The sequence below is a fragment of the Nothobranchius furzeri genome, chromosome 9 (assembly GCF_043380555.1).
Source record: "Nothobranchius furzeri strain GRZ-AD chromosome 9, NfurGRZ-RIMD1, whole genome shotgun sequence".
Classification (NCBI taxonomy): Eukaryota; Metazoa; Chordata; class Actinopteri; order Cyprinodontiformes; family Nothobranchiidae; genus Nothobranchius; species Nothobranchius furzeri.
The window spans coordinates 8,562,401-8,577,895 of record NC_091749.1 but is presented as its reverse complement, the minus strand read 5'-3'; the positions used below and the strand labels follow the sequence as shown (position 1 = coordinate 8,577,895).

Genomic DNA, 15,495 nt, shown 5'->3' with positions numbered 1-15,495 from the left:
GAGAGCCTGAAATGTGACCTCCTGAACAGAATTCCTTACAGAACCGAGTCACAAGCTGGATTTCACGCTGTAATGCTGTCTGTCAACTAGTGCTGCGTCAGTTAGAGCCACTGTTGCAGAATTACCGACTGACTAGCTAAAGGAAGTGAACCACGTCTCTCAGACTTTGCATTTAGGTAGGAAATTGTCTTTAGAAGATGTTAAAACGTTTATTCAGTGTACTCACCTCAGACTGGAGCCCGCCGTGGTGGGGGAGCAGAGTCGGTGGGCTGCATCTAAATCGCGGAAGAGCCACCGTGGGCACAGCCTCCCTCTTCAAACGGAGGCGTGCAGAATCGCGGGTAAAATGCCCACAGAGCTACCGCAACCATACTACACTACACCATCTCACCATGCTAACACGATATGGAGCACTAAACCCAAACTACTTTCCCAATTACACTAACAGCCAAACACTAACCAAACTACAATATCCAACAGCCAAACTAACACTAAATAAGTATTTATAACACTAAAAGCTATGCTAAAGACTAGGATATGCTAATGCTATATGCTAATGCTGAACTACCGCTGACCTCGCTTGCAAATCCAACTCCCACTCGCCACAGGGCGTGGCCGAGACGCTCGATGCTTTTATAACTTTGGCACGGAGCTGCTACGTAGTACTCTACTGGTTTACGTAGTATTTTACTCTTTAGCCATTGGCTAAAATTTATTCAAAATGACTCAAATTCTATGTTTTCAGCTGAAGGTGGCGCATTACTGTGGTTTTTAGACAGAATTTTTAATTTTTAAAGAAAATGCACCAAAATGCTAAAATAAAGAATGCACACATTTAAAACACTATTAGACACTCATTTATACAGTTCATCATAAAAAAAAGTTAATTTAGACGTTACTTGCTCTTTAAGCGTTGCGTTTTCCAAATATGGTATGAGTCTGAAAACTGGCCCGACCCCGCCCCTTTCTGCGTGCTGCAGCCAGGTCCTTCTGTTGAGCGAAGGAGCTGATTGGCTGACAGAAAGATATCCTGTCACATCGGCAGCTGGTTGGCTGGCCGAACGCAGCGGATCCGCCTGTTATCTTTTCTCAGGATGAAAGTCATTTTCCATCCAGACTAGACAGAAAATAAACAAAGAAACAGAGAACCGAGAGCCTGGAGGAGGCTCGGCATAGTCCGAAAGGCCAGCAGAGCGATACGAGCTAAATACGTTAACCACATCCGGTTTGTTTCACCGCCAGCGCTTTAAGGTAGGTCTCCGTTAGCTTTGTTCCAGCTCGGGTAGTTCGAGTCCAGTCTCAGACACCGGGGGATTCTGGGTTTCTTTACCCAGGCCTCTGTTCAGACACCTGTGTCTCTAGCTATAGTTGTATACTACTTCTCCTTCTCTAGTGTGCTGTAGAGAACTCGGGTCCAGCTGGAAATGTGCTGCTGGGCCATAGAGATCATGCCTGGGTTAGCTGAGCACACGAGAGGGGAGAGTCAACACAGGCTTCACATCTAGTTCCGCTGCCACATGCATACAAACTTCTGACACGAGCTGCAGAAAACATTTATTTTTCAGACTTCTTCTCCTTACCGAACCAGCATGCTGGCAGAAAAATAAATGCCAATTCCTGCATTCTGCTGCATTTACACAGGTTGTTAAACACAGTGGTTAATTTGAGCCGGATCTTGCTGGAACAAGATCCGGGAACTATCTTATTTTGAAAGGACCGTTCAGGCAACTGTCTGCTAGGATCCGGTGTTGTGCCCAAAAGTGATCGTCTGCCAGAAACTGATTGCCGTCCGCGGGAGCGCGCGCAGCTGCTTAAAGCTGCAGCGCCTGGATTACTTGCGTTGCCAGCTACTTCTGTGCAACTGATATAACGTATAACTGCTGGGTAATCTTTAAGGGAAAAATAAAACTGATAATATGCAATTTCCAACCTGCCAAAAAGTGATTGTGAACTATAACTTGTCAATGTAATACTATTTCTGCTTCAAACTTGGTGAATGTCATTCAGAACCGTCATGTGTGACCTATTATATCTCAAACAGTCCATTAGAACTGCTGAATAAACTTTAAGGTGACAGTAAAACTGACAATGGGCAATTTTTAAGCTGCCAAAAGGTGATTGTGGCCTATATCTTGTCTCTGAAACAATATTTCTGCATCAAACTTGACTGATATCATTCAGAAGGATCATATGTGACACATTATATCCCAATCAGTCTCTAATGACTGCTGAATAACTTTTAAAGGATCATTAATACCCATAATATGCCATTTTCAGCCTGCCAAAAAATGATTGCGCCCTATAACTTGTCACTGAAACACTATTTCTGCTTCAAATTTGGTGAATGTCATTCAGAACCATCATATTTGACATATCTCAAACAGTCCCTTACAACTGCTGGATAATCTTTAAGGGTAAAATAAAACTGATAATATGCAATTTCCAACCTACCAAAAAGTGATTGCTGCCTATAACTTGTCACTGAAACAATGTTTCTGCATCAAACTTGACTGGTATCATCCACAAGGGTTTTATGTGACACATCATATCTCAAACAGTCTCCAAGGAGTGCTGAATAACTTTTAAAGGAACATTAATACCCATAATATGACATTTTCGACCTGCCAAAAAGTGATTGTGGACTATAACTTGTCAATGAAATACTATTTCTGCTTCAAACTTGGTGGATGTCATTCAGAACCGTCATGTGTGACCTACTATATCTCAAACAGTCCATTAGAACTGCTGAATAACCTTTAAAATAACATCGATACCGATAATATGCCATTTTCGCCTGCCAAAAAGTGTTTAGAAAATAAATTCTTACCTTTTATAAACCTGACTCTGTCTGAATTGATACAAAGTGTGTTTGATCCCTGAAAAAGCAAAGAATCCTAGAATCGTCTGATTAAACCTTCAAAGACCAATCAGGTTGATATTCTATATTTATATAAAAAATCACCGCTTATTGGTCATAAGTAAACGTAATATATTAAGCTTAAAAGCAACTATATTTAAACCTACATAAAAATCTCAGCTGATTCTGTTTACAAAAGCAAGACTTATTGCCGTTTTTACTTTTCGTAGCTCAGTAGTAATTCCCCACATGATCATGACATCACCCTCTGTTGCGGCAAGGCGTAATATGCATTCATAAGTCTGACATTGTGGCAAAATTACTACCAAGTTAGAGGAATGAATGTATCAAAATTCCTGCATGACAATGCCACCGCGGCACATTCATAAGACACACCTTTGCTGCAGTATTACGCTGATGTTCCGGCATGGTGGGTCTTATAAAAAGGGCTTGTGTCTCCCACTGCCACACTTAACCTTATTGTGGTTTTGTGATTGTCCCCACAGTCGTCATGAATCACAACCCAAGCCAACACCTGTCTGAAGGTGGGAAGGAACCTGTTGGTGGCCTGCTGTGTGGCCTTGGTCTGGGATCTGACCGGGGGATGTGCTCCCCGGACAGCCTTGTTTACACCCCCAGCCCTACCGAGGATAACACCAGCTCTAGCCCCCCGCTGCTGCTGTCTCCTGGGCTGGGAAGCCTCGGGCTGGGCTCTCTGGTTGAGGGAGCTGGAGCCGACTGGGAGAGCAGAGAGGAGCTGAGACTCCGAGAGCTAGAAGAGGCTCGTGCAAGAGCGGCTCAAATGGAGAAGACCATGAGGTGGTGGTCAGACTGCACTGCCAACTGGAGAGAGAAGTGGAGCAAGGTGGGTTCATCTTCAGTTCTCCTCATTGTTCCAAACGCTTTAATGTTGTCTTCAATTAGGATAAAGGACCTTTAGGTTGGTGTGGTCCCTGTTTCAGGTTCGTGCTGAACGAAACAGAGCACGTGATGAGATCCGTCAGCTCAGGCAGCGGTTGGACACCTTGACCAAGGAGCTGACCAGCGTACGGAGAGAGCGCCAGGAGCTCACCTCAGAGAATGAGACGCTGCGCCAGGAGACACTGCGCCTCCGGGGCGACATCCCACCTCACCCTGCCACCTCTACGTCTCCCTCCTCCTCCCCCCTACACTCTCACATCACGTCCTCCTCTTCTTCCTCATCTGTTCCTCCTTCCTCCTCTGCATCTTCCCTCTCTTCTTCTAAGGCCAACGCGAACTTTAAACCTGACGGGGCTGTGGATGGACCACCAGGATCTCCAGAACCAGAACCAGTGAGAGATGTGGATCTAAACAGGCAAAAGATAGGTCAACAAAAGGTGAGGTTCCAGCATTTTTGTGCTCCCAAAATTTATTTGCTCTGAGTATGACTAGGGTGACTGAGGTTAAGGGAGGATCTGTCAGGATCTGCTCTGGAGTGGTTCTTCTCTCATCTGTCTGAGCATTCCTTCTTTGTGGCCGTCTCCAAGTTTAGGCCCTCCACCACATTCCTCTCTGGTGTCCCACAAGGTTCTGTGCTGGGGCCTCTGCTCTTCCTCCTCTATCTGCTTCCTCTTCAGCACATCCTGAGCTCCTTCAAAGGAATCTCCTACCATCTTTATGCAGATGACATCCAACTGTACATCTCCTTTAAGCCCCATGAGATGTCTAAGCTGCAGCTGTTATACACCTGCTTAGACTCTATTAAAACCTGGATGGCTGGGAGCTTTCTTCAGCTGAATGAAGATAAGACTGAGATCCTCATCTGTGCCCCAGACAAGCTGGTTCCCAAAGTCAGAGACTCTCTTGGTCAGCTTGCTTCTCACACCAGACCTTTGACCCAGCTCTCACCCTGGATTCTCATGTCATTTCTCTTGTTCGCTCTTCCTTCTTCCATCTCAGGAACATTGCTAAGCTGAGTCCCATTCTGTCTCGCTCTGAACTTGAGAAAGTTCTCCACACCTTCATCTCCTCACGCTTAGACTACTGTAACTCTCTTTTCACGTGTCTGAGCAGAACCTCCCTGAACCGTCTACAGGTGGTTCAGAACGCCTGTGCTCGGCTTCTGACCAAGTCCTCTAAACACACCCACATCACCCCGCTTCTCCAGCTTCACTGGCTGCCAGTCAACTTCAGGGTTCATTTCAAGATCCTGGTTCTGGTCTATAGGGCCTTACATGGACAAGCACCATCTTACATTGGTGATCTTCTTAGTCCCTACACCCCCAGCAGGTCCCTGAGGTCCAGTAATCAAAGCCTACTGGTTGTGCAGCACCAGGCTAAAGACCAAAGGTGACAGATCATCTGCTGCTGTGGCCCCCAGACTCTGGAACTCTCTCCCCCTGAGCCTGAGATCAGTGGGCTCAGTGGTCTCCTTCAAAAAGCAGCTGAAGACTCACCTGGGGTCTCATTTATCAAGCTAGCTTACGCACAAAACGGGGTCGGAAAACTGCGTAAGCAACTTTCCACGCAAACTTTGGGATTTATGAAAGAAAACTTAGCGGAAAAATGTGCGCAACTTTAAGTTGACTAAGGACCTGGCTTATGCACATGTTGGACATGGAGAGCACCTGCAGTGCTGCTGCTGAGAAGATACAATTATGAAATCCTGCAGCATTATCACTTGTACTGCTTCGTTTTCACACAGAACAAGACCCCCCACACGAACACACATGCACACACACATGCACTCACACACACACATGCGCGCACACTCACACACACACACACACACACACACACACACACACATGCGCGCACACATACACACACACATAGCCTGAAGCGCAGAATAAGGAATGCAGAATATCAGCAGGGGGGCAGATTGAGACAGGATGTCATGCATCTGTGACAGTGTGTGTGTCCTGTCACTGTGACCCGATTGATCATGTGTCCTGGCTACTTGGACAAGGGAGATCTCCATTTGGGTGACTGGTTAGTGTGCATGACTTTCACCCGGGAGTCTGGGGATCGAATCCTGATCGGATAATTTTTTTTATATCCGCCACAGATTTCTCTGAAGAACTCACAACATTGACGGCTTCAGCAACGCCGTGCCACTCTGTGGATTTTCTCTTATTTGTTTTGTAAAAGCACTTCCTTTCATTTCTCCACCTCACCCACATGTACCTCAACTTCTGCTTCTGTGAAATTGCGCTTCCTTGACCTACGATCGTGATCGAAATGCTGCAACAAGCCGGCTTATGTATATGCATGAGATCCACAAGGCACTTTGCATTGACTATTTATGGCAGTAAGTGGGCGTGGTGAGGGTGGGATGTGACTAAAAGCAGCTGAGAAACATTCTCGTCTGTCTCTGATTTATGAAGCGGAGATTGCGTGCAGCTGTGCGTACTCCATGTTTGATAGATCTCAAACCTACTTGGCGTAAGTACTTTTTTTTTTGCTGAGCTTAAGTACGGTTTTAGTAAGGATTCTACGCAATGTTTGATAAATGAGACCCCTGTTCATGCTTTGGTGTGACCTTCATCACCCTCTCCATGTTCCACCTTTACCGGGATCCATTGATTTCCCTCTTTCCTATTCATTTTATCTCTCTCTTTCCTTACTTTTTTTTCTCCTTTTACACATATTTTTAATCATTTTAAAAATCTTTTTTATACTTCCATACATCCATTTTCATCCGCTTATCCGGAGTCGGGTCGTGGGGGGTAGCCTAAGTCGAGAGTCCCAGACTTCCCTCTCCCCAGCCACTTGGGCCAGCTCCTCCGGGGGAATCCCATGGCGTTCCCTGGCCAGGTGAGAGACATAGTCCCTCCACCGTGTCCTGGGTCTACTTTTAGGTCTCCTCCCGGTTGGACGTGCCCGGAAAACCTCACCAGGGAGGCGTCCAGGAGGCATCCTGACCAGATGCCCGAGCCACCTCAACTGGCTCCTCTCGATGTGGAGGAGCAGCAGGTCTACTCCGAGCCCTTCCTTGATGACCAAGCTTCTCACCCTATCTCTAAGGGAAAGCCCAGTAACTCTGCGGAGAAAACTAATTTTGGCCGCTTGTATCTGCGATCTCGTTCTTTCGGTCACTACCCAAAGCTCATGACCATAGGTGAGAGTAGGAATGTAGATCGACCGGTAAATCGAGAGCTTCACCTTCTGACTCAGCTCTCTCTTCACCACGACAGACTGGTACAACGCCCGCATCACTGCAGATGCAGCACCAATCCGCCTATCGATCTCACGCTCCAGCTTTTCCTCACTCGTAAACAAGACCCCGAGATACTTAAACTCCTCCACTTGGGACAGGACCTCATCTCTGACCTGGAGAAGGCGTTCTACCCTTTTCTTACTCAAGACAACGGTCTCAGATTTAGAGGAACTGATTCTCATCCCAGCTGCTTCACACTCGGCTGCGAACCGCTCCAGCGAAAGCTGAAGATCACATTCTGATGAAGCCAACAGGACCACATCATCTGCAAAAAGCAGAGACCTGATCCTCAGGCCACCAAAACGGATGCCCTCCACACCTTGGCTGTGCCTAGAAATCCTGTCCATAAAGGTTATGAACAGAATCGTGACAAAGGGCAGCCTTGGCGGAGTCCAAGTCTCACTGGGAACGAGCCCGACTTACTGCCGGCAATGCAGACCACGCTCTGACACCGGTCATCCAGGGACCTAACAGCCCGTATCAGAGGGCCTGGTACCCCATTCTCCCGGAGTACCCCCCACAGGCCCCCCCGAGGGATGCAGTCACACGCATTCTCCAAATCCACAAAACACATGTAGACTGGTTGGGCAAATTCCCACTCAGCCTCCAGGATCCCCCTAAGGGTATAGAGCTGGTCCAGTGTTCCACGGCCAGGACGAAAACCACATTGTTCCTCCTGAATCTGAGGTTCAACAATCCAACGGACCCTCCTCTCCAGAACCCCTGAATAGACCTTACCAGGAAGGCTCAGGAGTGTGATCCCCCTGTAGTTGGAACACACCCTGCGGTCCCCCTTTTTAAATAAGGGGACCACCACCCCGGTCTGCCAGTCCAGTGGGACTGCCCCCGATGTATCTGTGTGTGTGTGTGTGTGTGTGTGTGTGTGTGTGTGTGTGTGTATTTCAAATGAATCCTTTTGAAGTTGCCTGACATCCAAAAGCTTTCAAAGTAATTGACAGCTCCTCTCAAGTTCCCACACCCTTAATTATGTTCAATTACACAGAATAGGAAGTCGGGGCTTCAGTTTCTTGTTCAACTATTCTTTAATGTTCTTTAAAACAACACAACTCCACAAAAAATAGGCGTTCCTCTTGGCTTTATATTTCTTGCTTGATCGTGCTGCTTCCAATAGGGCCTTCTGCGTAAGTGCATAGCTGTAGAATTCCTTACAACTGAACTCAAAGTTGGTCTTGACTTGAATTTCTCTCTTGATAAGCTCTACAAAGCAACGGTTCCTCTGGACATTCCACGCTGCCGTCATGAGGGAAAAGACTCTCTCCACAGAAGCATTGGTTATGGGAATGCTGAAGAGAAAGGATGCAACAGCAAAAGCCACACTTTTCCAAAACAGGAGCTCTTCTTTCTACAATGGCCTGCTGGCGTGGCAGAGTCACATGTAGTTCATCCATGTCCACTTCCTCCCTTATTTGTAGGACCTCCACAGCATCAGTGAGCTGAGAGAATGTGAACCTGCTCTTCAGTGCCAAACATGCGACATCCTTCTGATAGTTGCTGTCTGTGAAGTCATACTAGTTTTCCAGGTAGTTGAGTGCAGTTTGGTAGGAGTTGGAAAAATCCTGTTTGATTGTTGCTGCCTTTTGCTCAGGAAACTGTTGGATAATAGTAGGGATGGGTACCTTTGACATTTGAATCGATCCGGTACTAATTCCCGGTACCTACGAGTCGATACCGGTACTTAACGGTACCAATTTTCGATACTTTTGAGTGTTTATTATTTTAATTCTCTTTTATAATTAAATATATATTTTTCTCAATATATAACCATATATGATAAATATCACGATAAATAACATACAAGTTTGTATTTTAACATCGTCCTTGTAGTTTTATAAGCTGATAATTAAACTGAAGCAAACATCTTTACTGTGAACTAAATTTACTGTGTATCTTCATTCCTTTTGCCGTCCTTTTTCATTTGATTTTTCCTACTGGGAAGTTAGAATTTCCGAGGAGAAAGCGAACGCACCATTAGCTGGTAACAACGGTGGCAATGGAAGCTAACATATCAAGTTAACGTTATCTTTAACAGTTTATTTAGCTGCTGGAGCAGATTAAAACGATGATGCCTCAAACTTAGATCGTTGTCGCTGGTTTTACCTTCACCCATTCACCTGTCGCATTTAGTAAAGTAAAGCCAAACTTTAGAGCGCGTTCATGTTCTTCTAGTCGGAAATTCGGAGTTCCGAGGAGAAAGCGAACGCACCATAGCGAAACGGAAGCTAACAAATCAAGGTAACGTTATCTTAAACATTTTATTTACCTACTGGAGCAGATTAAGATGAGGATGTCTCACTTAGATCGTTGTCTGTCGCTAGTTTCATCACCCAGTTACCCATCACATTTAGTGAAGTGGACCCAAGCTTTAGCGTGCGTTCTTTCTACCATGCTTGCTCTGTTTACAACGGGCTCGCAGGGACCGGCGACATAACGCTCTTGCGCATGCGCAACTGTCTTGGCAGTACCGAAACGAGGCACCGTTTGAAATGACGTGAATCGGTGTTCGGTCGGTACTATGGAATTCGGTCGGTACCTTAAAAAGTACCGAATTCGGTACTCATCCCTAGATAATAGCACTGGTCTCCACTCCAGTAGACTTCAATGCTGACACTTACATCTTCTTCAATTTGTACAGCACAGTCTAATAAAGGCAGGTTGTTGTTGTGAGCATCCTCCCTAGTGAACTTGATGTTCTTGTCCATTGTGTTAATGTGCTTCCTGCCTGAGAATTTTGACCCATGTGTCGTCCACATATCTGAGCCAGTGGCTTTCTGTTGTTCCATTGTAGTAGTTCAAGGCTCCGGTATCCACTTCCTCCAGCTCTCACAGATTTCAGTTGTCTGTTTCCACCGTTAGGAACATATTGAGGAAATGGAAGACCACAGACACGGTTCAAGTTAAGAGAAGAATGGTGAGAACAGTCAAAGTCACCCTACAGACCAGCACCAAAGACCTACAACATCATCTTGCTGCACATAGATTCACTTTACACAAGGAGATGCTGTATGTGAGAGTGATGCAGAGGAAGCCTTTTCTCCGCCTACAGCACAAACAGAGCCTCTTGAGGTTTGCCAAAGCTTAATTGGACAAGCCGGCTGTATTTTGGAAAGGGGTGTTGTGGGCTGATGAAACTAAAATAGAGTAAATTGGGCAATACAAGAAGCATCATGCATGGAGGATAAAGAACTCGGCATTCCAAGAAAAACACCTGCTACCTACAGTAAAACATGGTGGTGGTTCCATCATGCTGTGGGCTGTGTGGCCAGTGCAGGGACTGGGAATCTTGGTAAAGTTGAGGGACGCATGAATTCCACTCAATATCAGTAGATTCTGGAGACCAATGTCCAGGAAACAGTGACAAAGCTGAAGCTGCACCGGGGCTGGATCTTTCAACAAGACAACAACCCTAAACACTGTTCAGTATCTACTAATGCATTCATGCAGAGGAACAAGTAGAATGTTCTGGAATGTTCATCTCAGTCCCCAGACCTGAATATTATTGAACATCTGAGGTGTGAGTTAAAGAGAGCTGTCCATGCTCAGGAGCCATCAGACCTGAATGAACTAGAGATGTTTTTAAAGAAGAATGGTCCAGAATACCTTCAGCCAGAATCCAGACTCTCATTGGAAGCTATAGGAAGCATTTAGAGGCTGTTATTCCTGCAAAAGGAGGATCTAGCTTATATAGCTTAGCATAAAACACAGTAAGTGAATGGATCCAACTAGCATTGTGAGTAAAAATGTCCTTAAAATCACTCGGTGGTGATCCCAATTATGCTTAGTGACCTAAATAATCAGTCACATAAAGGAATCGCAGGTGCCACTTTTGTGTGACCTTCATCATCCTCTTCTTATTCTGCTCATCATCATCCTCTTCTTATTCTGCTCATTCTACTTTGCCTTCCTCAGGATCCACTGATTTCCATCTTTCCTACTCACTCTCTCTCTCTTTGCATTTTTTAACCACAATTGTCTATGTTTGCTTATGTTAAACATACTTTTAATCCTTTTCTAAAATCTTTTAAATATTTTCAGTCTTGTGTTTTTGTGAAGCACCTTGTGAGTTTGATCTTGAGAGGCGCTATAGAAAAGATGGCTTTCTTTTTTTCTTAAAGACTACCTTATGACAAAGCACCGCTGTAAGCCTCCGCTGGCTGCCCCAAAGACAGCTTCTGTAAACACAGATGCACGCGTTGTTAGCGAACCAAAATAAAATCCACACAAAAACACACACAAGCTCCAATCTCACCTGTGCAAATGCAATGTGCCATTGTGTGTGTGTGTGTGTGTGTGTGCGTGTGTGTGTGTGCGTGTGCGTGTGTGTGTGTGTGTGTGTGCTCGTCTATACATCAAAGCAAGGACCAACGACAAGCTTTTTACCAGCGAATTGAGGACAGTAGCAAAGCGAGGACATTTTGCTGGTCCTCACTTGCTGGTCACAGAGCTTTACTTGTTAGATTTAGAGGTTTGGTGTGAGGTCGGTTTTGTTAGGTTAGGCTAGGAATAAACAGTCACTAAAATGAATGGAAGTCAATGACGATCCTCACAACCAATGCTAGACAGGAATGTGTGTGAGTGTGTGTACTTGTCTTTATAGGTTTAAGGGGACATATTTTAACTGTAACCTGTAATGTGTGGACATTTTACATTGTGGGAACATTTTGCTGGTCCACACAATGCTAAGCACCCTAAAACCTGGTTTTGGGGGTATGTTGTGAATAACCTTTCATTTTAGGTTGGGAATAGAACCCAGTTGGTTAAGGTTAGGGCTAGAGTATGGGCTAGGCATTGTGGAGTCACAAAAATGAATGGAAGTCAATGGAGGTCCACAAAAACATATAAATACAATTGTGTGTGTGTGTGTGTGTGTGTGTGTGTGTGTGTGTGTGTGTGTGTGTGTGTGTGTGTGTGTGTGTGTGTGTGTGTGTGTGTGTGTGTGTGTGTGTGTGTGTGTGTGTGTGTGTGTGTGTGTGTGTGTGTGTGTGTACATGTATGTGTGAGGGTGTGCGCGATTCCGCGTAACCATGTAGCACGAGACCAACAGTGTTTGGTCACCTAACACACTGGTGAGACTCGGTTATTATGTATCCTCAAGGTCTTTAACAGAACAGCAGCCTTTCACTCACCTATTGGTCCTTTATCCTCACCTTTATTTCCTCGTGACCGGTCCGAGCTCTGTTCCATCTGCTCAAGTAAAGAGAAATGGTACATCTGTTTACTCCTGCATTTTAATACCACCTATTGATCTGCATCTGTACAAATAAAGTAATATTAAAGACCTGCCTGTAAAATGTCACTCAGAGCTCCAAAAGACGGAGTTACATGGGTTTAAAGCTTCTTTCCAGAGTATTTCTCCTATCTGATGGCACCATCTAGTGGCTGACAAGCATATCACACTCCTTCTGTTTGTTTAAGATGGTGACTTCTCTTTTCTGTTTATAACTGTGCTTCTGTAGTCGACAAACGGAGCTAAAACATGTTGTTTCACGAGTATTATTCTCATGTCATGTTGTGTTTTTATATATTTATATTTTAGAGACTTTCTTGTCCGTGAAAAGTTCAACTCTGCATCAGCCGAGGTATTCCTTAAATTTGAAGCACGTAAGCGGTAGTCTAACGCTATTGGTTAGTTCTGGTCGGCGCTCAGTTTCCTATTGCACGGAGCTCAGCAGGGCAGGGGGCGTGCTTAGCAAAAAAAAAAAAAAAGACGCATGGCTTACATTATATCACTTTACATGATAAGACAATCACTTTTACGGATTTCTGACAAATCATACATAATTTCTGAAAGAGGCGAACTCCGGAAAGATACTTTAAGACAAAGACATTTGGGATAAAAATGGCATGAAATGTTTTTCTTTCAATAAATAACTATCCATAGTAACAACGTGTTTGCACCATGAGGCATACGGTTCTGCTACCACTACAACCTGAATCTGTAGGCCAGGGACACCGTAAAGGAGGGAAAGGTTAGGATGATTGTAAGGGCCCACGGCTGTCAGGGGATACAGAAATGTTTCAAACTTTAATAATAAAAAAAAACTTTAAAAATCATAAATACTTTACTTATCAGTATTTTTTCTTATTGAAGACATTAAACAATCTTCATATCATATGAAATGAATATTTATTCAGAGGTCTCTACTTTATTTTCACAAATTCATTTAATCAAACAATAAAACAGCAGCCCCATGTTTGTAGCTAAATGCTTTTAGCTATAGCTAATCTGCAGCATTTGTCACAAGATGGACTCATACAATCATGAATTAAAGAGAAGAAAGAAAACAAATATGCACAATAAAATGACAGAAAAATATCAGTTTAAGACACAGAAAAGTTATAACAAAGGGAAAAGCAAATAACGGTTAAATCTATGAAACATGTGAGCAACGCTGCTGCTGGGACAGCCAGGAATTAGTTTGCATTTTAAAAGGAAGCATATTCCAAAGCCCTGCACCCTGACAGAGTAGTCCAAGCAAAGGTGGTTTTACGGTACCTTGTAATTTCCACAAGAGGCTGCTCTGGTGCAGCTGGTTAGCTGAGTCACACAGGGGTTTTGGTGCCATTTTATTTGTGCACTTAAAGTTATTTTTAAAACACTCAAACTAATACAATTTGTGAATGTCTTAAGGCTGTAATTTGACAGTATGTTACAATGATGATATCTAATTGTTTTTATTTTTCTACAATCTTCAGGGCCTTGTTCTAAAGCTGTTCCAGGGGTTTAAGTGGGGTCTGGTTAGTCTGTGACCATACCGTAGATACAGACAGAAGGTCATTGAGTTTAAAACATCCGTGCACATTCCGACGTCAGGCAGTGTTTTATGATCATAAAACAGGTAATATTTGACCTGACAACCTTGCAGTTTTTTTTACATGACTTTTAAAAGTCTAAAATGGCCATATGATCAGGGTCAGAGGTGATTGTACCATCTAACGCAAGCGCATATTTGAATTCAGCATTAGCATTAGGATTTGCTAGGCTATGCAACTGCTTTTAAATAGATTTTCTATTTCCCTTTGCATCAGAGAGTACATTTATATAACAATCAGGGTTCGAAGCCCGTGTTGTTTTTTCATTATTCTTCGCTAAAGTGATATGGGCACAAGAGCCAGAAAATGCCATGAAAAATTTAACGTGGCAGTCTGATAGAAAATCCCGACAGCTACTCGGTTTCAAAAACTCATACCCAGAAGCACCTAGGTGGTGCTATTGCGAAGGTCAATGTGTTTTAGCTAATAACTCCCAAACCAAAGGTCCCACACACAAACATTTTATATGTGCTTGATCCTTGGATGATTCTGCATATGTTTTGCATTGGCCACGCCCATTTCCGCCTAACTAGATTTTATCTAGATCGCAAAAACAACAAAACCTATTTTTAACCACCAATCCGTCACTTTTCGTCGAATCAACTTGAAACTTGGGATATATGATCTATAGATAAACATCAGTAATTCTGATGAAGAAAATTGCAGAAATGTTTAAAATTGCTCAAATGACACATGGTCAAATTCTGTGTGCTAGCTAGCACATGACCTAATTGATGATATCCACCATTTTCTGGATTAAACGATGAGACTCTGAATTCTAATAAAGTATGAGCAGTAATCCCTAAGTATCTAATTTTGTTCTGATTAACCAAGAAAAAGGATCAAAAAGTTTGTTTCAGCATAACGGCTTCATGGATTTCTACAAAACTTGGCACAGATGTTCATTAAGCCATATTTTTAAAAAAAATGAAATGGTAATGGCTTATTGGCCTAAACATTTTTAGCCCTTTTACTCATGAAAAATATGTATTCTATCCAGAAACTTACAGAACATATTCATAATAGTGTCATCCACAACCACAAGACATACTTTCAATTTTGCCCTTCGTGGTGCTGTTGTTGCCAAAAAATGCTTTGGGCAGTTTTCTCCACATGCGTTCAGTACAGAAACACATTTTGTTATCCTGGGTGTTCATTGAGTCATACAAATTTAGAGGAATATTTTGAAAAGGTTTTACAGTTATGCACATTAGTAGAATATTACATTTTATGTAAAATATATTTTCATTAACACCTCCCGGCCGTCGAACCCAATCAAATCCAAACTTGCCTGGGAAGAGGTGACGAGTGGCTGACCATCAATGTTAATGTTTTTTTTTTGATATTTTATTTCATTTAGGAAATATGAGCTTTCAAAATCAAACATTTTAAATGAAAAAGTTTTTTTGTATCACTTTAAAAGGTTTTGACATTTTTCAAAGCTCTTCATATCAACAGTACCAAAGGTACTGTACTCATGTGTATATGTTGATTTTCAGCTTGATCCAACAATGGGGGGTGCTACAAATAGGAAGAATTTATACTGTCAAAATGGCTAAATGGACCTGGTTTATGATTGTGTAAAATTACAAAATTGAAAAATTTACTAAAAGTCATTATTTGCGTG

The 15,495-nt window shown here is 43.4% G+C and overlaps 1 protein-coding gene across 1 annotated transcript in view; it reads left to right on the top strand.

The window, feature by feature from the left end:
• Window positions 1-935: 935 nt before the first annotated feature.
• ccdc102a (coiled-coil domain containing 102A) overlaps window positions 936-15,495 on the top strand; it is a 76,919-nt gene continuing 62,359 nt past the window's right edge. The window contains exons 1-3 of the mRNA XM_054735287.2: window positions 936-1,251; window positions 3,364-3,722; window positions 3,820-4,215. Coding sequence (XP_054591262.2) covers window positions 3,369-3,722; window positions 3,820-4,215 — 750 coding nt within the window. The 5' untranslated portion in view covers window positions 936-1,251; window positions 3,364-3,368. The remainder of the gene's footprint in view (window positions 1,252-3,363; window positions 3,723-3,819; window positions 4,216-15,495) is intronic.